At 44.8% G+C, this 25,113-nt stretch overlaps 1 protein-coding gene and 1 pseudogene across 3 annotated transcripts; both read right to left on the reverse strand.

The window, feature by feature from the left end:
* Positions 1-426: 426 nt before the first annotated feature.
* Positions 427-1,981, reverse strand: LOC148849604 (splicing factor U2af small subunit B pseudogene; annotated as a pseudogene). Its single transcript, XR_016100731.1, has one exon. The product of XR_016100731.1 is annotated as a splicing factor U2af small subunit B pseudogene (transcript).
* An 8,691-nt stretch (positions 1,982-10,672) lies between these two features.
* On the reverse strand, positions 10,673-19,231 carry LOC148849605 (DExH-box ATP-dependent RNA helicase DExH12-like). Of its 2 annotated transcripts, none has more exons than XM_088948844.1 (4): positions 18,992-19,231; positions 15,730-18,715; positions 14,218-14,607; positions 10,673-14,114 (listed from the first exon to the last, which is right to left on the reverse strand). In XM_088948844.1, exons 2-4 carry the CDS (start codon positions 18,688-18,690, stop codon positions 10,932-10,934), a joined length of 6,534 nt encoding a protein of 2,177 aa, XP_088804970.1. In that variant the 5' UTR covers positions 18,691-18,715; positions 18,992-19,231; the 3' UTR covers positions 10,673-10,931. The 2 variants fall into 2 exon arrangements, with proteins under 2 accessions (XP_088804970.1, XP_088804971.1); XM_088948845.1 differs by having other exon boundaries at positions 15,730-18,806; positions 18,992-19,139.
* Positions 19,232-25,113: the final 5,882 nt, after the last annotated feature.

Raw genomic sequence — 25,113 nt, forward strand, 5'->3', positions numbered from 1 at the left:
CAAACAAATGTATTTAAGCTGCTTGAAATGAAACTAATCTATTCTTGCTTCTCTTAACATCTTAACACAAATTCATTGCCTAAAATGGAATTTTCAGCAAAATGTATATAAAATTTCAAGTCAATTCTTTTCTTGAAATCCTAAGATGACATGAGGATATGATTTTCAAACAGATTATCCAAGAAACCGTAGCAGTTAGTGGCTATCAACTCTGGAACCAGATAAAACTCTAGAGTTCTAAAAGGTGCATTTCAAGTTTAATTGCTATCTAACATTTACATTCTATTAAGGACTCAATGTAGCTTAATGGGCAATTTTTCTCTTTTTCTGCTTCTATGAAGAGAGAAGTAAAGACAATGACACATTGGAAACTGATACAAAATTCAGGTGGGGCATACAAGTGAAGCTGTGAGTGAAAGAAGATCCTTGAACTATCTAGAAGACATTTTCTTTACTAATTTTAATAGCACATCCATTATCCATACAAGCCACTAGATGAGCTACCTGATTATCACTCATCATGTAAAAGGGAAAAAAAGGAAAGAAAAAAAAGGTCACTTGTAATGTTCAATGAGCATAATAAACAGAATATCTTTATCCTGGAGTCATTACCAATTTGTAGAAAATGAACAAAACCAGCTCAGTTCCCTATCAGCTTCTCCATAGACAGAAACAAACAGTAAGTAAACAAAAACTCGAAACTGAAATTACTGCTTCTCCTCCCTTTCCCTGTTCCACTGCTCAATCCGTGCCCTCCGCTCCTCGCTTCCTTCTCTAACCGGACTCCTGTTCCGCCTCGGGCTTCCATATCGCCGCCTTCCCCCATCGCTATCATACCTCCTACCTCCATCACTATCATACCTTCCATGCCTGTCTCCTCCCCGATACCCATTGCCCCGGTAGTCCCCGCGGTCACGGTATTCGCCACGATAATCCTTCCGGTATCGTGGGCTTGAACTCCTGCTCCGACTCCTTCCCCTGGACCTCCGGTACCTCCCGAACAGCTTCCTCCTCAACTCCCTACCTATCTGCTTCACATGCATAAAATTACAATACCCCCCTCGGTTGCAACTGTTCTCTTCGAACTGCCTACACGTTGCCTCCCTAAAATCCGTCACCGGCGAGAAATCAACAATAATGGGCCGCCCCGAGTAAAACCTCCCCTGCAATGCCTGCAATGCCGCGGCTGCCTGTTCTTCCTCCTTAAACTGGACATAAACGTTACCCACCATGTGATCAGCGAGGTTGTCACAAATGTTAAGGTTCTCAATCTCTCCAAACTTGTTGAGCTCCTCGAATATGTCCTCGTAAAAATCCTCGAAGTGTTCCTGGATCTTGTTGGGGTCGATGGGCTGGCCCTGTGCATCGACGCCAGGGGTGATCATGTCGGGCCTCTGGTACATGTTGGAAAGGAGGAGAGTGGGGGAAGTCGTGGGGCGGTTGTGGAGACGAGAGCAACGATCGCCGTGGCGACACGCGCCGATCTTAAAGTAGAAGGGGCAGTTCACACGGTCCTTCTCGGTGCCGAAGATCGAAGCCAAGTGTTCCGCCATGGATGTAAGAAAGGAAACAGAAGGACGAAAACAGAAGCCCTAGCTTGAGAAAACAAAACCTTGGAGGCTTAGACAGGAAGAGGGGTGTTAGAATTTTTCAGTTCTCAGATGTTTATAATTTATTTCCAGAGGCAGAGAGTAGAAGGTAGAGACAGTGAGATGCGAACCTTGGCTTGGAAAATGGAAATCCTAGGTCGTTCGCAGGAAGCCAGTTAGAAATTGGAGGGGAACGGACTTTGGATATTGGGAATTTTGGTGTCTGGTGGTGGCGATGGTGGAAGAACACTTTGAAACTTGAATCAGAAGTTGATAGTTGAATGGTCCGAGAACGAGACACCCAGTTTTTATAGGGCGAGTTTTTTCATTTGCGAAGATAGAAGTCTTTCAACAACGGGGTCGAGAGGACCGGGCTCGGATGTTGACTTGTTTTGGAAATAAACGAGTTGGTTCGTCGTTGGCCAGTTTCTTATATATTGGGTAAATTAAAGGAAAAATTACAGGACAGTATCTTGAATTTTTTGGATGTTTCAAGTCAGTTCTCAAACTTTAAAACGTTTCTCTACGATATCTTGAACTTTTAAATTGTGTCTTGTCTAATAGGTTCCTACCGTTAATTTACAGTTAGCCAAAATCATCACGTGACATTAAGTGGGCATTAAATAATTTTAAAATAAGAAAACCACTCTTTATGATATTTTTCTGACCATTTTACCAATTTTATCTGAGTATTAGAAGAAAGAAAGGGGAAGAAGGATTATGAAACTGGACACATCAACTATTGAAGCTCCCACTCCCTTGTTCAACCTAATGTCACATGATGGTATTGACTAACGGTCAAATAATGGTAAAGACTTATTAGATACAATTTGAAAGTTCAAAATACCACAGAAACACATTTTAAAGTTCAATGACTGATTTGGCACAACCCCCAAAGTTCTGAGTACTATTTAAAAATTTTCCCTAAATTTAATTATAAATAACTAGATCACTTCCATGCTTCCATATATACTTTGAAGGGTAGTGAGACTTTTTTTTTTCATTTTACAATACAAAAACCCCTTTATGGGGTTAATGACAAATACCCTTGCACTTTCATTTGCAAGGCCGATTGAACTTTCACTTTGCAACAAATATGCCATGGCCATTAAGTCAGACGGAATACATTAATTATTGGAATGACTATCTGTAACTTTCCTTTATTTTCTTTTCTTCACCTTTTTCTCTTAAATCCTAATTGATCAAAACATATCCAAATAAAAGTAGTTAAAATAACAAGAATCGCTTTACCAACATAGAAATTTCTCCAAATGAAACTAGCTCAAATAACAAGAATCATCTTACTAGCATAGAAAAGAAAAAGTTTTTTACTTAATTCTTGATTCATTTCACTTACATGTATGTCTCTATTTTCGTCTTAAACTTTAAAAATTATCCACTCCTTTCTCCAATAAATCTAGAAAAATCAAGCTAGTTTATATCTATCAAAAAGAAATTTCTACCACTTCATTTGAATATTGAATCCAACAAGAAATCTACAAGGATCTATTAGAGCAACTGAGAAGACTTCAATGTAATTAGATTTATAAAACTAATCAAATAATAAATTGCTCATATAAATAATAAAATGGTAGTTTGGGGATTTTAAAAAAATTAAACACCTGAATGATCATCTTTTTCAAAGTTAACTAATGAAGGGGGTATTTGTTGCAAGGTGAATGTTAACAGTTAAGGGGTGTCTTTGTTGCAAATAAAAGTTTAGGGGGTATTTGTAACTAGCCCCATAGTACAAGGGGGTCTTTATAATTTACCCTTTTGGCTCCATGGGGCAAGACAACAAGGCATAGCCCATTCCTCAAACCTAACTCTCAACCCTGATGCAAGCGATATTCAATCCCAAGTCTCCACTACAACCAGCTCGAGGCCTTACCAACTAGCTGATCAGCACCTTGTCGAAGGGTAGTGACACTTTAGGGCCTAGATTTTGAAGTACAATGATTAAGTACCTTGGACTTTTAGAAACATACACTCATGTCCCGCTATCTATTGGTTAATTTTGGTAGGAAATGTGACATGTACCTCAAAAGGAGCTCAGATATGCTCCAACAAACACTCCAAACATTGTCCCAACACATGACTACAGTTGCACTTTGGGAACATCTCCCTTGTGGGGTTGCAATGGTCTGTTGAGACAGTGCTAGGAGCATTTTGTTGGTAATAAATCCCTACCCTCAAAAGTTTTAAAATCCCAAAAGCACCCTACTCTTCAACCTTTCATCAACTGAATTCGGTTCCATTTATCTCATTGATTAACCCAAAGAAGAAGAAGAGGGAGAGGATGGAGGTGGGGTTAAGTTGTCGGTGTTCTACATCCAGTTGAGTGAGAGATACCAACAAGTAAGAAACCAAATAGAAGAAGAGAGGAGAGAGCAAGAAGGACAAGGAGGTTGGGGTTTGCTTTGATTCGGTGATGGGAAAGAAGGAATAGAATTGTGGCTGGTTCTGGAAAGAATACTAAAAGAAAGAAAGAAGAGAGAGAAGGGGGGAATGACTAGGATGGTGTTTGGTTTTGTGGCAGTTTAGTTGAAAAAGAGTGCCAGCTCATTGCCATATATGCTATTTATCCTGATATGTTATTTGTATGGTGTTTAGTAAGACTGTTTATTAATAAACATCTTCTTGGTTTGTGTGAGAGCTAACTATTGGGGGTAACACAATTTTCTTGGTTTGTATGAGAGCCAATTATCGAGCTTATGTGGCACTTAATGGCGTCTAATGGCAACTAGCTATCAAACAACACCATATAAACATTTATCAACCACTTTCTCGTTTTCAAAGTAAAAATATTACAAAACATTTATTAAATAAACACCCATAGTACTAAATATCCCCTAGTTTGGCCTATTCAATGGCAATGATGGGAGAAAGAGAAAAAAAAGAAAAAAAAAATGAAAAAAGAAAGAAGACAGGAGAGAGAGAGAGAGGACCTACTTGTGACATTGATTTTAAATAAATCAGTAGTTTGATCACCCACTGTAATATCCATTAACAGTGTTAGACTTGAGTGTATTATTTGGATGTTGCACTTGAAAGTTCATGCCCTTAAATGTCACTACACCTAAAATGCAGAATACCTATTTGTAACTTTCCCTATTTATTTATAATTTTTTGGGACTGTTCCATCACCCACTTGATGGTGCAGATTTTTGCTTGCTTGATGAAGAGGGCAGATTTGGCCCTCCAGTAGAATTGTGACACGTGGCATCTTGTGACAACTAGGCAAACACCCAGCCAACAAACTTACGAAGTTGGTGACCCACCCGGGCACCGGTCTGGCCAGCCTGGCGCGACCTGCGCGTGGCCTGACGCATGGCCCGGGCGACCTGCGCGCGGCTCGCACGGCCTGCGTGACCTGGCCGACCTGGATCAGCCTAGCACATGATCCGGCCAAGCCACCCATAAGACGCCCGTCAATAAACTCGGCGGCATACATACCCCATGAGCTCAGTAGCTCACCAGGGAGCTCACCAAAGAGCCAGGTAGCTCAACAGAGCTCGCCACAAATAATTCGGCAGAGCTCGCCACAGGGAGTTCGTCCCCAGGTAGTTCACCACTAGATAGCTCGCTATAGGCAGCTTGCCACCTGTAGAGAAGTTCGGTACAAGAGTAGTTTGGCGTATTGCAGGAAGATCTCCTGCCTGACGACCTGGCCTAGACACTGACCCACCCACTCGCACAGGTGCCGACCTGACGACCTGGCCTAGACACTGACCCGCCGGCTGACACAGATGCCGACTTGACAACCTGGCCCAGACACCGACCCGCCACCTGACACAAACGCCAGCCCGACAACCTCGAGGAGTTCACCACCGTACCCCGGTTCTAACAGGATGTGACGAGTCTTACCGTTTGGAGGCTTTTCACCCACCTAACCCACGAGGACTCCGGTATATAAAGACCTCACCCCCCAAAGGGGAGGGGGATGAAAAAAGGGAAGTAATCCCTGCTCTCTAGCTCTCTCGTTTCTCCAATATTATCTTCAAAGCTCTCTACAATCAGAGTGCTAACTTAGGCGTCGGAGAGCCCCCATCGGGAAAATACCCTCGGGACCTCTGATTCAGCTCTCGCAGGTCTCTCAGCTCCCACCACCTACAAAGAGGAGGAAAAGATGGAGTTCTCGCAGGTCCCTCAGCTCCCACTGCCTACAAAGGAAAGAAGACCACCTCATGCTGAGGGCAGCCGGATTGCGCCGCACTAGGGAGCTCCACCATTCTCTAAGTCATCGGCCGCCTAGTAGGGAATTCGCCACCACGTAGCTCTCCGCCAGGCAGTTCGCCACCGAGTAGCTCGCCACCAGGCAGTTCGCCACCAGGTAGCTCTCCGCCAGGCAGTTCACCACCGAGCAGCTCGCCACTAGGTAGTTCGCCACCAGGCAGCTCGCCAGCAGGCAGTTCGCCACCAGACAGTTCGCCACCAGACAGTTCGCCATCGGGCAGTTCACCACCAAGCAGTTCGCCCCTAGGCAATTCTCCATCAAGCAGTTCACCAGTAAGCAGTTCACCACCAAGTAGCTCATCACTAAGGCACACCACCACCGGGTCAAATGACGAGGTACTTAGCCAAAAAAATTTACATCACAAAACATTGGTATGTGGCCGAAAACGGTTACATCAATTGGCGCCGTCTATGGGAACACGCTACAAAAAGCTAAGTTCTCATCCTACAAAAGTTAAGCTCTCATCTTACCAATGCTAAGTCCTCACTTTTTAGAAATTGAAGCTATCGCTTTATAGTTTACATTTTTTATGGACTCAAAGACTATGCAGGGAGCTAACGGACTAAGTAGCTCTACCAACCTTACTTTCGATTCAGATAATGCCACATCAGTCCTCTCCGCAAGGTCCCCCCTACAAAGATGAGCTCTTCGCGGCTTCCGCGGGAGTTGGCGGCCAACTGACTACATAGGCGCCCTTACTGGTCGAGCCTTCCAAGGCTCCCGTGTGAGCTGGCAACCTAAAGTTAGTAGTGCTGCCCCCGAAGGTCGAGCTCCTAGTAGCTTCTTGTAGGAGTGGGTGACCGGCATTACGAAGCTGATGCAGCACCATCATAGCTTGACACCTCATAGGGCAAGCCTACGAGCCACATTACTACTTAAGACCCGGTCGCCTCTCTGGCACGGGCAAAGTCAGAAAAGAGTAGACTACGAGTCACTCCCAAAGCCTACGGGCCACATTACTACTTAAGACCCGATCGCCTCTCCGGCACGGGCAAAGTCAGAAAAGAGTAGATTACGAGTCACTCCCAAAGCCTACGGGCCACATTACTACTTAAGACCCAATCGCCTCTCCGGCATGGGCAAAAGTGAAAGAAGAGTAGACTACGAGTCGCTCCCAAAGCCTACGGGCCACACTAGGAATTGGATCAGCCCTTACTAGCTCGTCGACTTATGGGCCAAAAAAAATCTACTCCCTTCGCTGAGTTACTCTCAGCTCGAGAGTGGGGGGCTATTGATGAGGGTAGATTTGGCCCTCCAGTGGAATTGTGACACATGGCACCTCGTAACAACTAGGCAAACACCTAGCCAACAAACTTATGAAGTTGGTGACCCACCCGGGCACCGGTCTGGCCAGCCTGGTGCGACTTGCGCGCGGCCTGGGGCGACCTGCGCGACTTGGCCGACCTGGATCAGCCTAGCACATGATCCGGCCAAGCCACCCATAAGACACCCGTCAATAAACTCGGCGGCATACATACCCCACGTGCTCGGTAGCTCACTAGGGAGCTCGCCGAAGAGCCAGGCAGCTCGGTAGAGCTTGCCACAAACAGTTCGGCATAGCTCGCCACAGGGAGTTCGCTCCCAGGTAGTTCGCCACCAGATAGCTTGCTATAGGCAGCTTGCCACTTGTAGAGAAGTTCGGTACAGGAGTAGTTTGGCGTATCGCAGGAACATCTTCTGCCTGACGACCTGGCCTAGACATTGACCCGCCGACTGGCACAGGCGCCGACCTGACGACCTGGCCTAGACACTGACCCACCGGTTGACACAGGCGCCGACTTGACAACCTGGCCCAGACACCAACCCGTTGCCTGACACAAGCGCCAGCCCGACGACCTCGAGGAGTTCACCACCGTACCCCGGTTCTGACAGGATGTGACGAGTCTTACCGTTTGGAGGCTTTTCACCCACCTAACCCGCGAGGACTCCGGTATATAAAGACCTCACCCCCCAAAGGGGAGGGGGATGAAAAAAGGGAAGTAATCCCTGCTCTCTAGCTCTCTCGTTTCTCCAATATTATCTTCAAAGCTCTCTACAATCAGAGTGCTAACTTAGGCGTCGGAGAGCCCCCGCCGGGAAAATACCCTCGGGACCTCTGATTCAGCTCTCGCAGGTCTCTCAGCTCCCACCACCTACAAAGAGGAGGAAAAGATGGAGTTCTCGCAGGTCCCTCAGCTCCCACTGCCTACAAAGGAAAGAAGACCACCTCATGCTGAGGGCAGCCGGATTGCGCCGCACCAGGGAGCTCCACCATTCTCTAAGTCATCGGCCGCCTAGTAGGGAATTCGCCACCACGTAGCTCTCCGCCAGGCAGTTCGCCACCGAGTAGCTCGCCACCAGGCAGTTCGCCACGAGGGAGCTCGCCGCCGAGCAGTTCGCCACCAGGTAGCTCTCCGCCAGGCAGTTTGCCACCAGGGAGCTCGTCACCAAGCAGTTCGCCACCAGGCAGTTCGCCACCAGGGAGCTCGTCACCAGGCAGTTCACCACCAGACAGTTCGCCACCGGGCAGTTCGCCACCAGGCAGTTCACCCTTAGGCAGTTTTCCATCAAGCAGTTTGCCAGTAGGCAGTTCACCACCAAGCAGTTCATCACTAAGGCACGCCACCACCGGGTCAAATGACAAGGTACTTAGCCAAAAAATTTTACATCACAAAACAGTGGTACGTGGCCGAAAACGGTTATATCACTTGCTATCCCTTCTCTGTCACTAATGCCTTTGAATTTTGATGGTAAACCACTACTTTCTGGCCCTGGTGGTTTATAGTATATATGTATATATATTTTTGTAAGAATTTAGCTTCTCTTATTGCGTGGGCCAAAAATTGGGTTTCGTAGTTTTATTTGGATAATTGGCTTTGGCATGGATAACAAGTGTGCATGATATTTTTAGGCAAAGCGGGCCAAAACAAATGATAAAAATGTGGCAAAAAGTTCGGGTCAAACGAACGGAATTTGGAAATCAATGTAGTCATCATCAATTAACAAACATCTTTTGTTTATGGGTGGTGGTGAATAGTGATTTTGTGGCAAAAAATAATCCGAAAAGACAAAAGCACCTATTGATTCATTGATTGAAGTTTTATCGGATTGATATAAGAGGACAACCATTCCGAGAATATTGAATTTGAATGCTTATCTCCATTAGTTTCACAATCAGTTTTTTGGATTTTGGTGTTCCTTCATATTCCTAGTAAAATATCAAGAAATGAAAAAGTCTTGCACCTATAACCTTTCATGTCGAATTTGTTCTCCCTCTTGCCACGAGAGAACTCAAGATAGCCTACTTAACTGTCACAAAAGTCTATTTTGGGTTTGCCAATCATCCATCCACGTGACATGGTTTAAAGTTCAAATTCATCATATCAGCAGATCCCCAATACATCAAATATTGAATGCTGAATGCTTGCCCCAGTTATTAGAACAAGAACTGAACTGATGAAGCTTCAGTTTTCCTGCAACAACACACATGTGAGAGTATCTATGCTATACTAGTATACTCTCATCATCGAGTAAGGCTGCTTGGAGGAAAATCGCGGAGAGGGTTTTCCGTGAGCAGCTCAGTTTTCCTGCACAAGGCAATAAAAGAAACCAGCCATTTACATAATTAGTTGGTATCAAATAACAATATACAATTATAACATGCTTCTCAAGGTCATCGTCATGGCTGTTTCCTCGCCTAAGATGCAAAATTTAAGACTTTCCACCTTCACCGGTTGATTACTGCAGTTTTTAAACACAATGGTAACATCTCGATTTCATTTCACCCTTGCATGCATTGTATTGTTTGGTTAGGTACCATCTTAAACTGGCACGGTGATTTACAGAGGACAAGCCAAGTAATGCAAGGGTGTCAATGTGCCATCCAGTTATTAGGCTTAACCAGGCAACATCCTGACAGAATAATTCTCTCTGCCATTAGATGGTATTACAGGGAAACCTTAGTAATAAAGATAATTAGAACCATCAATTAGCTGTAACTGCTATGTAGCTCATATTCCAGTTACAAAGAATGCATTAGGTGCTTAATTTACTTACCTCTGTGGATTCCTTGTCAATACGAAAACTGGAAGCTGCTGCTGCTGCAGCAGGTCTATACCCAGGCCTCGGGGGAATATGAAAAAGGGAATCCAACAAATTTGAAAGTGGAATTATGTGCATGAGGCAATTTGAATCGACCATGGCGATAACAAGGTATACATAATATGGTATCTCCATTTGGGCCTTTTTGTGGAAGAACTAACTCAAGAGACGTGCATCACATCTTCTGGATGCGTTGTCAGAAATCACTTTTAGCATTTTAATAGCAAAAAACTCACGATGTAGAACTTTCAACAATCAGCATTGCAGGAGCTCGAGTATCTTGGGAATTGGGAGACAGTAAGAAGGTAATTGCATACAAATTCAAAGTCGTCAAGATTGAAGGAGACCCATAGCTCGTTATTGATTGCAATCTATCTAGGCAAGACAGACCGTTCATGGAGCATTAGATCGTTAATCCTTGACATTAAAAACCCCCATTCATGTTGTGTTCTATCATGTATATCATAAACTGGGATAACGACATGAGTGATCAAGTTGTTTCAGAGGTTATGCAGAAAAAGCTTTCGAGATTCTTTGGGCAAAGTTGGGGGGGGGAACATGGAAAAACATATTCCCTTGGCAGATGCCACCCCCCTGGGGGACTGATGGAATCAATTGAGACAGCAGTGCCAAGACAGAGCCCCTTCTGAAGATGTATTCTAATCAATAATCAATAGATTAAGTGTTGTCACAGTTCACAGAGTTACTTTTAGAAGAAGAGGCCCACCTACCTATGACTTGTATTAACTATTTATCCAGGTGGAAATGATATAAAGAGCTGCTATTCCATTATCCAACGTGAAAGTTTCCCATTCTCAATTACAAGGTTAAAACACCATAGGCATAGAAACATGTATACAGAAAGGCCATAATGACATGTAAATAAAAATTATCAAAATATAGCTTTCCAGTTTCAAAATAGTCGGTATCAAAATATAGCTTTCCAGTTTCAGAAATACACTCAACAGCAGATTTTATTTCAACCAGTTAAAGATAAACTGAGGTCCCACAGGACAGCATATTGTTCAATCTCTCCCATCGTCATCATCTGCAGCTCCAGCTTCTATAGTAAAGCTATATTCCTGGTCACAACCAAGATATGAATCACACATGAAGTACAGAGTATACGATTTCCTTCCAGCTTCTGAAGGTGCTGAAAACTCAAGCTTGACCTTAGATTTCCTTTGTAGGGAAACCCTCTTGATGGCAAGTAATTGATTAGTCTTGGTATCACCCACTACCAGCCACCATCCCTCTTCTTTTGCTTTTGGGTACCTGGGAGCATCCACAGGACCCACCTCTGACCTTCCCTCGAGGTCCCGTTCAAGGGTGACTAGCAGGGTAACATCATCCCCAGCCCTCACACTATCACTTTCCATTACTTCGTATGTCATATCAATATTTGGAAAACGGTTGCAAAACCGTGCAATGTCCAGCAACTGTGAATCTGACATCTGTAACAGCTCCCGCCTCTCATCATCCTCCATCTCCACCAGATCAAATACTGTTTCTATGTTCTTTCCTGGGTTCTCCTGGCATTTCTTTGCCAACTCCTTTGTGAAGTGTGGAAGCTGCAAAAGCATTGAATCACGCTCCCACATGCCCTGTGTTACCATCTGACTCACCTCCATTGCAAGAAGAGCGAGGCTAAGCCACCCATTGCTAGAGATGACATCAACCATGGCTTGGAGCAACCTGCTGGCAGAAAGGAGCACCTCACGCTGATCTGAGGCTAGGTTTCCAACTACTGTATGCCTAGAGAAATGAGCCTGCAGCAAAGCATTTGCCTTCACATGCGGGTCTGTACATTTGGGGTTCTCGAAGGAGAACCTCTGGTGGTTGATCAACCTTCTTATTGACTCTTCCTCCCCAGGTCTAATTGGGAGCTGTGCATATTCAGACGCAGAAGCCAGAATATCCAAAAGGCCTTTCATCTTTGTTTTGGAGGTCAATGATGAACTAAAACGTTCAATTGTAGTATAACTAATATAGTAATATGAGGCTATCATTCCAAGGTTCAGAGGAGAAAGGTCCATTTCATCTTCTATGGTAACGCATTTACTCGCTTCTAAATCAGTCAAAGTATTCTCTACAAGCTCTGAAAGGTGATCTGAAAGATGCCTGTGACTAACACCCTGGAGATTATAGTAGTTTGGATTTTGAGTGAGCCTCCGATACATGAATGTCCATGTCAGATAATCCACAGCATCTTGTTTGTTCTCAATCACTCCAACAACAATTTCTGCATTAAGATTGTCATGCAAGTAATGTTGTAGATGACTTTCAACAGGGAATGCCTCGTACAAGAATTTCTTGTAGTATTCTTTACGTGGTGCATGGCAAAGGATGACACACTTCCCAGAATTATCTAAAAGGGGTCGACTGGCATGACCCATCATCTGCAACAGGTCCGTAACTGGGTAGTCAGTATGAGCATTTTCTCGTCCATCATAATATTGTGTTCCCATAACAACTACCAGGTGGGCTGATAATGGCATCCCCCAACACATTGAGCTGCTTGCAACACAGACCTGGATCCATCCAGCTTCAAACAAGTGTGACACAACCTCCTGGTCTATGCTGGAAAGACCTTCATGCAAATAGCCCACGCCATGGTGAAGTGTTTCACTCAACATGGGCTCCTTGACCTTTGAAATGAAAGGTTCCAGTTCTTCTACTGGTCTTAGTAAAAATGCTGGTTTCTCCCCACTATCCACACTCGAATATGTCATCAAGTCAACTGCAGTAAGTCGGGCATGCTTCCTAGTTGGAACGAACACCAGAGCAGGCTTCCCATTCTTTGCATGCTGTACAATGGCAGTGTATGTTGGCTTTGTCATTGCTTGCATCCTTGCTTCAAAATTGGCAATATCAACCCCTTGAATATGTATCTCCAGAGGTACAGGACGAACACCAGGAGGGAAATTGAATAGACCATGAGAAGTTGCACCTATCCATTCACCAAGGTCCTTAGCATTTGCAAGAGAAGTTGAAAGTGCCACTATTCGAATCTTGTTCTCACCCTGGCTTGCAATATACCTCATCCTAGAGACAATGACTTCTAAGACAGGACCTCCTAGTCCACCAATCAAATGGAGCTCATCAATGATGAAAAGGCTGACCTGTTGAACATGCTTTCTTTGTTTCCATCGGCGAGACAAGGCATCCCATTTCTCTGGAGTACTAATAATAATTTGCCCTTTCTCAAGCAGTTTCAAGTCAGTTGCAGTTTCACCTATCAGTTCAACCACCCTCGTACCCAAACCCTTACCAAATTTCCTCTCCCAATCACGACACCGTTCCTTGGCAAGAGCCTCAATAGGAGCAATATACACGGCACGCATGGTGCTCTCAGGTCCTTTCTGATGATTTCTGAGTATTGCAAACTCTGCACATATAGTCTTCCCACTTCCTGTTGGTGCTGCAACCAAGACATTGTCATCAGTGTTGTACAAGACAGTGAAAACTTGGGTTTGGATGGGATTGAAGTGCTTGAATTCTTGATAAAGAGCTTCATATGAGGGATTTCTCAAAGCTGTCACAGGGAGCGGTTGCAAATCTAATAACTCAGTTGGTGGAGGATACTTTTCTGGCAGGATAAGGTGCCTGAAAGAAACAGGCAAGACAGTTTGAGACCCAAGCCATCTATCTGACACAACACGAATGAAGTACTGAGGTGGCAGTGGTTCATAGATTGGCACTATGAAATTCAAAGTGTGGTCCTCATCAATGTATTGCTTCTTCAGCATGAAGTACTCATGATGAAGAATATACTCCCCATCATTATCCTCAACAATCACCCAAAATGGTTCCACATATCCATGGACTTTGTCCTCCCACTGAAAATCTGGTGTTATCATCAATTCAACTCTCAAAACAGTACGAGTAATTGGTTGCACATGTGCTGCCAGATTAAGCTTTGGGAACTGATGAATGAATTTGTGAAGTGTCCTTCCCATCTTAGGGAAACGGATGAGCTCTCCAATCTCCTGAGAGGAGAGATCATAGTACCTTTCCCAGGCCAAATCTTTCTTCTCCAATTTCATTAGGATTTCATTTGGAATTCCATTAAACTGGCGAAGGGGAGTCTGCACACTCCACATCCTTTTGTTGACCATCTTGCACAAATTTAGAGCCTTTTCAGCTAATTGCGCCCACCCTCTTTTCACCACAATCTCAAAAAGAGCACGAAGAAGACGTCCCGCACTCTACAAACAAAATATTAAGTAAAATTTATGAGCAGATGAAATGGACTTAAGTGCAATAGCACTAGAGACAAAGAAAACAGCTAAAGTGATCAAACTATCAAACCTGGGTGATGAAAACCATGTCCGACGTCAGTGAAAGTCCCTCAAGCTTCAGCTGTGAGATATATGCTTGGAGCAAAACATTGATCTTGGCACTAGGCTCTTCCAAGCTTTCCTTGATGGGAATAGGAACACGATCTAAAAGCTTTGCCAATTCCATCTTCTCGTCTTGTCTCACTGTCACATATTTGAATTCTTCACTGAGTGAGAACAACCGACAGAGCTCAATATCACCCATTGTTGGCTTCAAATGCTCATTATATGTAGATATAGTCCCATGAGTGATATAGTAATAGCTGGCAATTCGACCTAGGTCAGTCACTTGGAAATAGCCACTTTTTCTGTCATACTTGATCAAATTATTTCTATCCAATATAGTGGCAGCAGAATGGATCTACAAAAAAATATTAAACTCCATCAGAAATTTTTAACAAAAATATATTTCAAAACAAACAAGAAAAAGCTGAGCATTGACCAAATACTGAACAGATGCATGTCAAAATTAAAGATGTAAAAAAAGCAAACTAAAATCATTAATAGCATATATAATAATATGGATATTCCCAGCAATCATGATCCCCACCTGGAGTTCTTTTTTTTTTGGAGGGTTACTACCTTCAAATAGAAGACGACCCTATGACAACAATTCTTATACTAGTCTAAAAGAAAACTCTAGAAAAATTGACACACATCCCAAATCAATGTTCTTAATTTTACTTCTTTCTTTTTGTTAATGAAAGTTGCCCTTTTTCTCAAAAGCGCGTTCTTATTTTTACTTGGCCAATGCCATTAGTATAAACATGGTTCAAAGTATCGATACACCTCTGTGTATCGGCAGAGGCGTATCGGTACTTAGATTAACACGGATACAGGGTTTTTTTAGTTTTTTTTTCAAATTTTGGTTTTTAAAGACGTTTTTTAATGGTTTTTTTACTGAAATAAACCAGGGTACAGAAGCACCTGTAAATAGGTGTATCCATACTTTGAACCATGAGTATAAAGAAGCTTGCAACTACAAGTGTGGTTAATTTTTATCGACATCATCCAGATCCCTACATAGCCGACCCCATATGGTTGGGACAAGGCTTAGATGATGATCACTAGATGATTATAATGATCATCATCATTATTCAAGTCCCCACATCTAACTGCTAGCCAACCAGTGTATTATGTCTTTTCAGCCTATATATAACCCTATAATTTACTCACTTGACAGAAAGTACCAAACATTCATTTGTCTTAGCAAAAGATACTGGCTTTGGAATTTCAATGTTGAAATGTCATCATATTAGTGGTTGTGTATTTATACATTGGAAATTTACTTTCCATCAAATTCCAATGAATTTGTCTACCTTTTACTTTCTTTATTTAAGAAATCAAATATTTTACATTTATAGGACCATAGGAGGTGAGAAATCCAACTACGTGGATCAGATAAAGATAAAGAGTAATAGGCCACCATTAAAAAAATAAAGTAATCACAGCAAAAAAAATAACCAAAAGGTCAAGTGCTTACCAAATCAGCCCTCCTCTCCTCCAAAGTAATATCTCTAGTCAGAACATCAGGTGCTAAGCCATAGAGAGTAGGATTCCGCACCATTCGAACATACAAATAAGTATATCCTATCCAATAGCAAGCTTCTTTTGCATTCTGAACTGTTCCAAGAACAATTTCTGCATTCAACTGATCAGCCAACTTCGATATAAACTGACTTTCAATTGGAAGCTGTTGGTTCATGAGAGAAAGATAGTACTGTAGTTCACTATGGCCTGTCAAAATTATTCCTTCCCCATAAGAGTCATATTGAGGTCTTCCTGCACGACCCAGCATTTGCATAACATCAAGAGGACTAAGTTCAGTCCATACCCCTTTCTCGGGATTGTAAATCTGAGTACCCTTGATGATGACAGTGTGAGCTGGTAAATTAACACCCCAAGCAAGAGTAGCTGTGGAAACCAGCACTTGCACATGGCCATCTGCAAAGAGATCCTCAACAAGCTGACGATCTACCCTAGCCATTCCAGCATGATGAATTGCAAACCCATAAGGCAAGAGGTCTTTAAGGTCATTGCTTTTGACCAACTCCGTATGACTGTGAAGAATTTCACGGCTTGCACTGTCCTCTTTCAAGAATCGACCAAGAGTATCATTGGCAAGAGCAGTATCTCTTATTGCTCGAGCTGTTTTGGCTGTTTCTTTCCTTGAATGGACAAATATAAGGACTTGATGTTTGCCCGCCACAGCCATTACCTTTTCATAGCAGATATCATTCATCAATTGGAATCTCTGTAAAGGCTTCTTAACCGTGATTCCAATATACTGTTGAGCAAGGGGGCAAGGCCTGTAACTATTATCAAAATGAAACAGACCTTTTTCACGATCAACACGCAAAAACAAGGCAACATCCTCATAGTTAGGGAGTGTAGCAGACAAACCCACAAGCCGGATATGCTCTTTGGTTGTCTCAATCTGTCTAACCGTTCTTGCCACAATACTCTCTAGCACAGGCCCTCTGTTATCATGAAGAAGATGAATTTCATCTATAATGAGAAGTTTGACAAGTTGTGTGTAGGTCCGATCACCAGATTTCCTGGTGATAATATCCCATTTCTCAGGAGTGGTGACAATTATCTGTGTTTCTTCAATTTGTTGGCGAGTGAGTGTCTGGTCTCCACTTAGTTCCTTCACCTTGACATCATAATGTTGCAGACGGTTTTGCAGGTTGCCAACCACTTCAGCAACAAGAGCTTTCATTGGTGCCACATAGACAATCTTATAGTTGCTATGGTTAAATGACCCATCTGGGTTTCTATGCAATGCTATCTGCTGAAGGATGGTTAACATTGCAACATTTGTTTTACCTGCTCCAGTGGGAGCACATAAAAGAATATTCTCTGCTGTAAACAGTGCAGTTTCATAAACCTTACTTTGCACTCTGTTAAGCTGGGTCATCCCTTTGAAAGCTGGTTGTGCCCAGTCAGGCATGACAGAAATTTTTATAAGTTCTTCACCGGGTGCAAGTGGTTTTGGCTTCAAGGCTGGAACATGAACTTCTTCATATCCTTTGTTTTGGTTCCTAAATGACCCCAATGGAAGCTCACATTTCTTGTTCGCCATCAAGAGACCACCCTGATGAAATGCAAGGCTATCAAGATCAAGCAACTGACGTTGCCCCTTCAACCAACCACCCTCAGCATCTCTATCAGCATATCCTCTCCGTTCCCTATCACCATCTACGGCCCCACTCTCATCTTTCAATCTTCTAGCCTCTTCTCTTATACTCTTCTCCAAGTTCTTTTGTCTTTCCTTGGCAGTTGCCCTTGTTGCATGCAACTGCTCCAAAATTGCAGCCAAATCCCCACCAGAACTCATCATTTCTTCCTCAATCTTCTTCCTCTCCTCCTGGTCTTCAGCCCTTGCCAGACGAGTACACCAAACTATTTTCAGCCGGTTCCTCAAGAGAAACTTAATGAGACTGAACTTGTCAAATTCAAGAAGAACCAAAAGCCTAGTCTCCACTTCCCTGTCGTCACCTTCTGCAAGTATCTTAAGAACATCTTCTGCCAGGTTCTTGCAATGTTGCGGGTCAATCTCTTCATAAGCATGAGATATCTTCCTCTGAAGCCAATATGCATCTATGTCTTGAACGTTTAGAGTCATGCCCTCATTTGCTTCTTGCATATCGTCGTCATCAATCCCACCACCCATCTGCATTGCCCCGGTACCATTAGCTTCCAGCCCATCATCTTCATCCTCTTCTACTTCATGGACCACATCATAATCGCTGTCGTCCCCTTCCTCCTCCTCTTCCTCCTCAAACTCGACAGCAACACCCACATCATCATCAAGACCCTCATCAGCATTACCAGCAGCCGGGCCCGCAGCATCACCCCCATCCTGGTAATCAGTAATTAGCCTCCCAATGGATACCAGCTGATCAAACACTTGATTCGGGATAATATTCAAAAGCCTCTCAATCTCCTTCTTCTTGTCGGGATTCTTAATAGACTCATTCTTCAACACCGCCAGCACCTCATCTGCCGCACCGGTGACAACATTAGGCGGCTGCCCACCGAGCTGCTGCTGAATAACACCCAGAAGAACCTCGTACGCCGACCGAGTTTCCTTCGTCTTCGGCTGGTAAACGCCTTCCTCAGCAAAAGTGAGGACGCTCTCCTCCTGCAAACGCCGTCGTTTGCCCTGCCTACTAGGAACCAATTCAGAAGGATACTGCTCGCGCTCTTTCTTCTTCTTTGACTTCTTCAGCTTATCGTCGGACTCGGGGGGTTTCCCTCTGTAAGCCCGGTCACCGAAGGTTTTAGGGTCTATTTTTCCATAAAGAGATTCGGGCTCGCCAGTGGGCTCATGGGTGTCTCGCGGGCGAGAGTCGGTGGTGAGCACAAGACTCGAATTGGCTCGATACTCGTACTGCTTGAATCGAGCATGTGCCTCCGCACCACCACCCAAATGTGCCATTGATCCTCACCAACGAAATAAGAACCTAGAGCAGTGAAAGCAATCAGAAATACTAACAGAAATGGACGAATTAGATGTAACGAAAAAGCGCTCCCAGAGCTACTACGACTTGACCCCTACAAAATCAGGACCAAAACAGATACGCTAATCAAGCAGGAATCAGAAAATGAACAGATAAGAGCACTTAAAAGATTGGAACGCTAATCAAACCCTAGTTTACTCAACTGGTGCGGAGAGTAACCCTAAGCCCTAACTATTCAAAAGAACAAGGAGAAGAGGAAGAAGATGAGCAGTTACATACCAAATCGCAGCTTGCTCAACCACAGTCCATACAAGTCGGAACCCCTTTCTCAAATCTCAGCTTCCACAGATATAAGTAGAAACCCGTGACTGGGTTTAGGCTTGTTTTACAGTAACACGACACAGCCTCAACTCTCAAGCCTTTCGACAAAAAATAAAAAACTCTCAAGCCCTTAGGCCTTAAAAAATAGTAACGATGGCGGAGCGGGGGCGATGTTTGGAACCGTGGGCGTTTTGAAATAGAAGTTATACCAAACACATTGCCGGTCTTTAGAAACCAGATAGACCTGTTTGGTGGATTGATTCGGTAATTGAACCGGACATGACCATGAAGTATAAAATACGAACGATATTTTTAAATTTACTATGTATGTGTTTGGTTTGTTTGTTTTTATTGGGTGGGCGTTTTTCAAAAAAAATGTTTATTGATAAATTCTCACTTTATACGTTTTTCACTTTATTGTTTGGTTAAGTTGGCGTTTCAAGAAATGCCCCTTTATACTTCAGCAACAATAAATATTTTTCCATTTCAAGCTGTTTGGAGGGGTGTTTCAAGAAACAACCATATGGATGGCTCAGATATTTTCATTGTAGTGTATAGGATACATTACTCAATCCAACTGTTCAAATTACATATGCTTCAATTTGAAGATCCATTTTCAGATCCAATAGTTAATATATGATATAATCCACATCCAAGGGTTAATATATGACACACACTCTCTCTCTCTCTCTATATATATATATACTTTGTTACATATAAGGGAATGATGGCTATTAATGTTATTCAAAAGAAAATTCAGCAAAACAACACGGATTGTTTTACATTTATGAAATGTAAAGTTATCAATATCTATCTTCTTTCCAACATTTTATCGAACCACTTATTTTTTTGTCTTTTAAATAACAAAGATACCATTGGCAAGGTAGATTAATTTGAGCTTAGCTTGGGCCCACCAAAGCCCAAATTCAAGTAAATTTCACATCACAATTTACTCTCTCTCTCTCTCTCTCTCTCTCTCTCTCTCTCTCTCTCTCTCTCTCTCTCTCTCTCTCTCTCAATTGCATCCAATAAAATTAATAAAAAGTAAAAGCACAAAACCCTTATGTATTCTGATGGAGGGTGATTTGGCCCGACCTCGTAGCACAGGAACACGTGTGCGTGACCTGGTTCGACGAACAGCTCAGCCTAATAGCACAACCGTGACTCGACAGGAGGGACCCGCCGAGTCCAACATTTGCCGCTCGGATCCCTTGCCAGGCGGTGTTCTACCTACCGTCTTTGAAAAGCATGGCATGTCTGTCGAAGTCCATACCTTGCAGTAGTAGCCTGTAGCAGTAGCCTGCACTTGCCACCTCTGCCCTGGAAGTAACGGATAGGGCAGTGGCTGTTACACCTGATGTGATCGAGCTCCGGTATAAAAGGACCCCAACCCTCACGAAGTGAAGGTTTTGAAGCTAGCACTTTCAGCACTCTTAACTCTCTGTGTCTTCTTTGAGTGTTCCCTCTGGGAGAGCTCCCAAGGAACCCTTCACCTTCTTCTTCCTCTCAGGTGTTGTCCATCACTGCTAGGAGCCAACTCTTAGCTAGCTAGGAGTGCCCAGATTGTGTTGCATCATTTGGCGTCATCTGTGGGAACGCTTCAAAAGGCCTTCCTCTAACTTCTGTCAAACTTCCCTCAAAGAACTCATCATCACCATGGCTTCCTCCAGCAACTCTAGATGCCGGAACACCCTAGAGGAACAACTCCAGCTACCCACCGTCTGCATCGGGCAGTTCATTGTCCCCCTCTCCGTGGATGGGGTACCTAGTCTGAATGTGCCCCTAACGGTGGCACCCGTGACCGTTCCATTACCATCTATATTGAAGCTACCATCGCTGAACCTACCATTCTCCCTCCGGTGGCCAGCCAAGGTCAGCTCGAAGACCTGATGCAGTGCATGCGAGCCATGCAGGCCCAAATGCAACAGTTCCAGCAACTTCAGTTCCACCAGCAGCAAATGTTGCACCAAGTGTCCCAACACCAGTATTAGCAACAGTTTCCTTCGCTTCCTCCTAGGCATCCAGCTGCGCAGCCAACCAAGCCTCACTGCCGAAGTGAACTTCCTTCCCGCCGAGGAGAGACCTCGATATCATCCCGTGGAAGGAAGGAAAGACCCCCTACCCCCGCCTCGCGGCCTGTAGCTAGGTCGGGGGCCTCCCAACTGGTTAGGCTGGTATCACCTTGGCGCTCGCAATTCGAACCTTTGCTTGGCGAAAACCAGTTCAAAGTGCTGATCGATGACCTGGAACAAGGTCCCTCTGTTCGCAGCTACCGACAACCGTCCGAGAATTTCCCTGGGCCTATCGAGCTCAGTAATACCGAGGCCAGCAGCACCAATGCCGAGCCAGCTAAGAAGCAGCGAAGGCATCGCCGAGTTGCCACCCGCGACCTGCTCAAGCTCAGAGGCATGACCACGTGGACGCCTTTCAGTCCAGATGCATCTGACCAGAGCGAGCGAGTCTTGCATGTGCGTGGCCTTCTCCACCACTTTCAAAGGAGTAGCCTGCACTTGGTACCGAAACCTCGCACCAGGTTCAATAAGGAGTTGGGCGCAGTTCGTGTAGGTCTTCACCTCCCACTTCATCACCAGCAAGAGGTGTCCGAGGACCCAAGAAAGCCTCATCAGCATAGTCTAGAGGGAAGAAGAGTCCATTCGGAACTATATTAAGCAGTTTAATGATGCTTGCCTGCAGATACCCGACCAAGACCCTACAGTTCGGCTTACTGCGGCCAAGCGGGGCATTACCCACAAGGAGTTTAGGTGGCACGTGGTGGTCAACCAACCCAAGACCGTGACCGAGTTCCTCGAACTGGCAGATCGGTTCATAGGGACAGAGGAGGAGATCAACAAGAGGGGCGAGTAGGCCCTTGAAAAAAGAAAAAGGGAACCAGAGCCCCCAACTCCAAGTGACAGCAAGAAGAAGAAGGACCTAGCTCGGGGGGCAAAGCCAATTTAGCCTTTCCGAGCTCTGGCAGCAGAAAGGGATTATACGCCCCTCAACAAGAAGCGGGTCGAGATCCTCATGGCGATCAAGGGCGCCCCATATGTGAAGTGGCCACCTCGACTTAAGGCCGATCCCAATGTTAGGAACAAAAACTTGTATTGTAGTTTTCATAGAGATCACGGTCATAGTACCAAAAACTGTAAGAATCTCCGCGACGAGATAGTAGAATTTATCCATTACGGATATCTGAGAAATTTTGTACAGCATAATAATAGTAATAAAGCAGGTCGACACGGGGAGCAGAGTAAGGAAGCTCCCGAGTCCAGTAGACAAGCGGAGCAACTGTAGAGGCTACCTTCCAACGAGAGAACAGTCCAGGGGACCATCCATGTAATTGTCGGAGGATCAATTGTCGCAGGCTGCACCTCGGCAGCAGCTCGGTCATCAGCCCGTGAGGCCACCAGGGAAGAGCTTAACCCCCCAAAGCGGCCCAGGATGGAGGAACCGATCTTCTGCACCGAAGATGACATGGTTAAAACCCAATTTTCACATGAATTAGTACAAGATTTACATTCAGTTTTTGAAAATCTACGTAAATTTAATATGAAATTAAATCCAAACAAGTGTGTCTTCGGTGTCACCTCGGGTAAATTCCTAGGATACATTGTTAACCGGCAAGGCATTGAGGCCAACCCGGACAAAATCAAGGCCATCCTAGAAATGAGACCACCTCGAAAATTAAAGGAGGTTCCTGCTTGGTACTAATAAGAGAAGTAGATCGGGTCCAACGACCCATCTATTATGTTAGTAAAGTGTTGCAGGGAGTAGAGACAAGGTACCCAGAGATAGAAAAGTTAGCCTATGCACTAGTTATAGCAGCCCGAAAGCTCCGCCCATACTTCCAATCTCACACCACTATTGTCCTTACCAACAAACATCTGAGGCAAATTTTGCTCAAACCTGAGGTCTCAGGAAGGTTGACAAAGTGGGCCATCGAGCTCAGCGAGTATGAACTCCAGTATAAACCGCGAACTTCTATCAAGGCCCAAGCCTTGGCAGATTTCATCGCAGAATGCACCTTTAGCTCCGAAGTCCCCAGGCCAGTGGAGCACGAGGCCCCTAGTACGGGAGAGCTTGGAGTTCTTGAGCTGGTTGAACTCGAGTGTCGTGAAGTAGCAACCAGTGTGGCATCTCTCTTAGTTAGGCCAAGTCGGAACTAGGATGAAGAACCCTGAATCCTTCACGTATATGGCTCGTCAAATCGGCAGGGCAGCGGAGCTGGGATCGTTCTGTATGGGCCAAGTGGTGTGAAACTGGAGTACGCACTATGCTTTGAATTTGCGGCATCCAACAACAAAGCAGAGTACGAGAAGCTACTAGCCAGGCTGGATCTGGCAAAGGAAGTGAAAGCCAAGCACATCGTCGTCTGCAGTGACTCCCAGCTCGTGGTCAATTAGGTTCTGGGTGAGTACGAAGCTCGCGAGCCAACCATGGTAGCATACTTAGCCAAAGTAAGAGGGGCTATGCTCAACTTCTGGTCACACTTCATCCAGCAAATCCAGAGATCAGAGAATGCTGAGGCTGATGCCCTATCACGGTTAGCCAGCACGGGAGATAACACCATGAGGACTGTGTATATAGAAAACTTGCCTCAGCCTAGCATTCTCAGGGGGGCAAAGGAGGTCACTCCCGTCATTCAAACAGAGCCGAGTTGGATTGATCCGCTCACGAGCTTCCTGCTACAAGGGGCCCTCCCTACAAACCGTAATGCCGCTAGGAGGGTAGAGCGTCAGGCAGCCAAATACGTCATGATAGATAGACGGTTGTACCGAATATCCTACACGCTCCCCTACCTGCGCTGCCTGCGACCCTTTGAAGTCGAGCTCGTCCTCCGCGATACTCATGAGGGCCTATGCGGTGGACACCTAGGGGGTAGAGCCCTCGCTCAGAAAGCACTATGACAAGGGTATTACTAGCCAACGATGAAGGCAGATGCGACCGAGCTCGTCAAAAAATCCGACAAGTGTTAGAAGCACGCCAACATCCATCACCGGCCTACTGCTGATCTAAAATACCTCACTAGCCCGTGGCCATTCGCACAGTGGGGGATTGACTTACTCGGGCCATTTCCACCAGCAACAGGACAAAGAAGGTTCCTAGTGGAGGCAGTTGACTATTTCACATGGATCGAAGTTGAGCCTCTCGCAACAATCACAACCCGAAATGTCCAAAACTTCTTTTGAAAGAACATAATGTTCCGCTTCGGGTTACCTCGAGTATTAATTTCCGACAATGGCAAATAGTTCGAGGACATTAAATTCCAGAACTGGTGACAAGACATGGGAATCTGACAAAACTTCACTTTAGTCACACACCCTTAAGCAAACGGTCAGGCAGAGGTCACGAATAGAGCCATTCTCCATAGGTTAAAGGCACGCCTAGACTGAGCTAAAGGACTATGGGCGAATGAGCTGCCCAATGTTCTATGAGCTTATTGAACCACAAAGAAGACTGCCACAAGCGAAACCCCCTTCAACCTTACATACGCCACCGAAGCAGTCATCCCAGCAAAGATCGAAGTCCTTTCACTACGGCTGGAAGCATATGATGACAAGGCGAATGAGGACGAGCTACGCACCAACCTTGACCTACTTGATGAAGTAAGGGACCTCACGTACATTAGGACCGTGGCCTACCAGCGGAAGGTAGCTCGGTACTATAACGCTAGGGTCAAGAAGCGGAACCTCTACGTTGGTGACCTCGTACTCCATAAAGTTATGGTACCTGAGCCCGGTGTTGGCAAGCTCGGGCCGAACTGGGAAGGACCCTACCAAGTCAAGCGAGTGCTCGGGGAAGGAACGTACGAGCTCGAGACCCTAAAAGGGAGACAAGTACATCGGGCGTGGAATATTGTCAACCTAAGACAATATTACCCATAAATCACCGAACTGAGTAGACCACGAGTCGCTCCCTCTAGCGTAAGGGCCAACGCGCCGAGCTAACTGAAGACCTCGGCGCTATGCATGACTTAACCGTCTCGCCAGCATAGGCTTAGTATGCCAAGGACAAAAGGCATCTCGGGTATGAACTCCCTGACGCTTAGCCTACCTCGATATACGCTGATAGGGGTAAAC

Source organism: Nelumbo lutea, chromosome 6 (genome assembly GCF_056320005.1).
Source record: "Nelumbo lutea isolate HS-2025 chromosome 6, American lotus-T2T, whole genome shotgun sequence".
Taxonomy (NCBI): domain Eukaryota; kingdom Viridiplantae; phylum Streptophyta; class Magnoliopsida; order Proteales; family Nelumbonaceae; genus Nelumbo; species Nelumbo lutea.

What these genes read in the sequence shown, in the direction of transcription:
- LOC148849605 (XM_088948844.1), bottom strand. Translation starts at nt 18,690, where the DNA reads ATGGCACATTTGGGTGGTGGTGCGGAGGCACATGCTCGATTCAAGCAG. An exon ending in AGGAGAGGAGGGCTGATTTG is followed by an intron (nt 14,608 to 15,729) that starts GTAAGCACTTGA and finishes ATTTTTTTGTAG; the next exon opens with ATCCATTCTGCTGCCACTAT. An exon ending in ACATGGTTTTCATCACCCAG is followed by an intron (nt 14,115 to 14,217) that starts GTTTGATAGTTT and finishes TTTTGTTTGTAG; the next exon opens with AGTGCGGGACGTCTTCTTCG.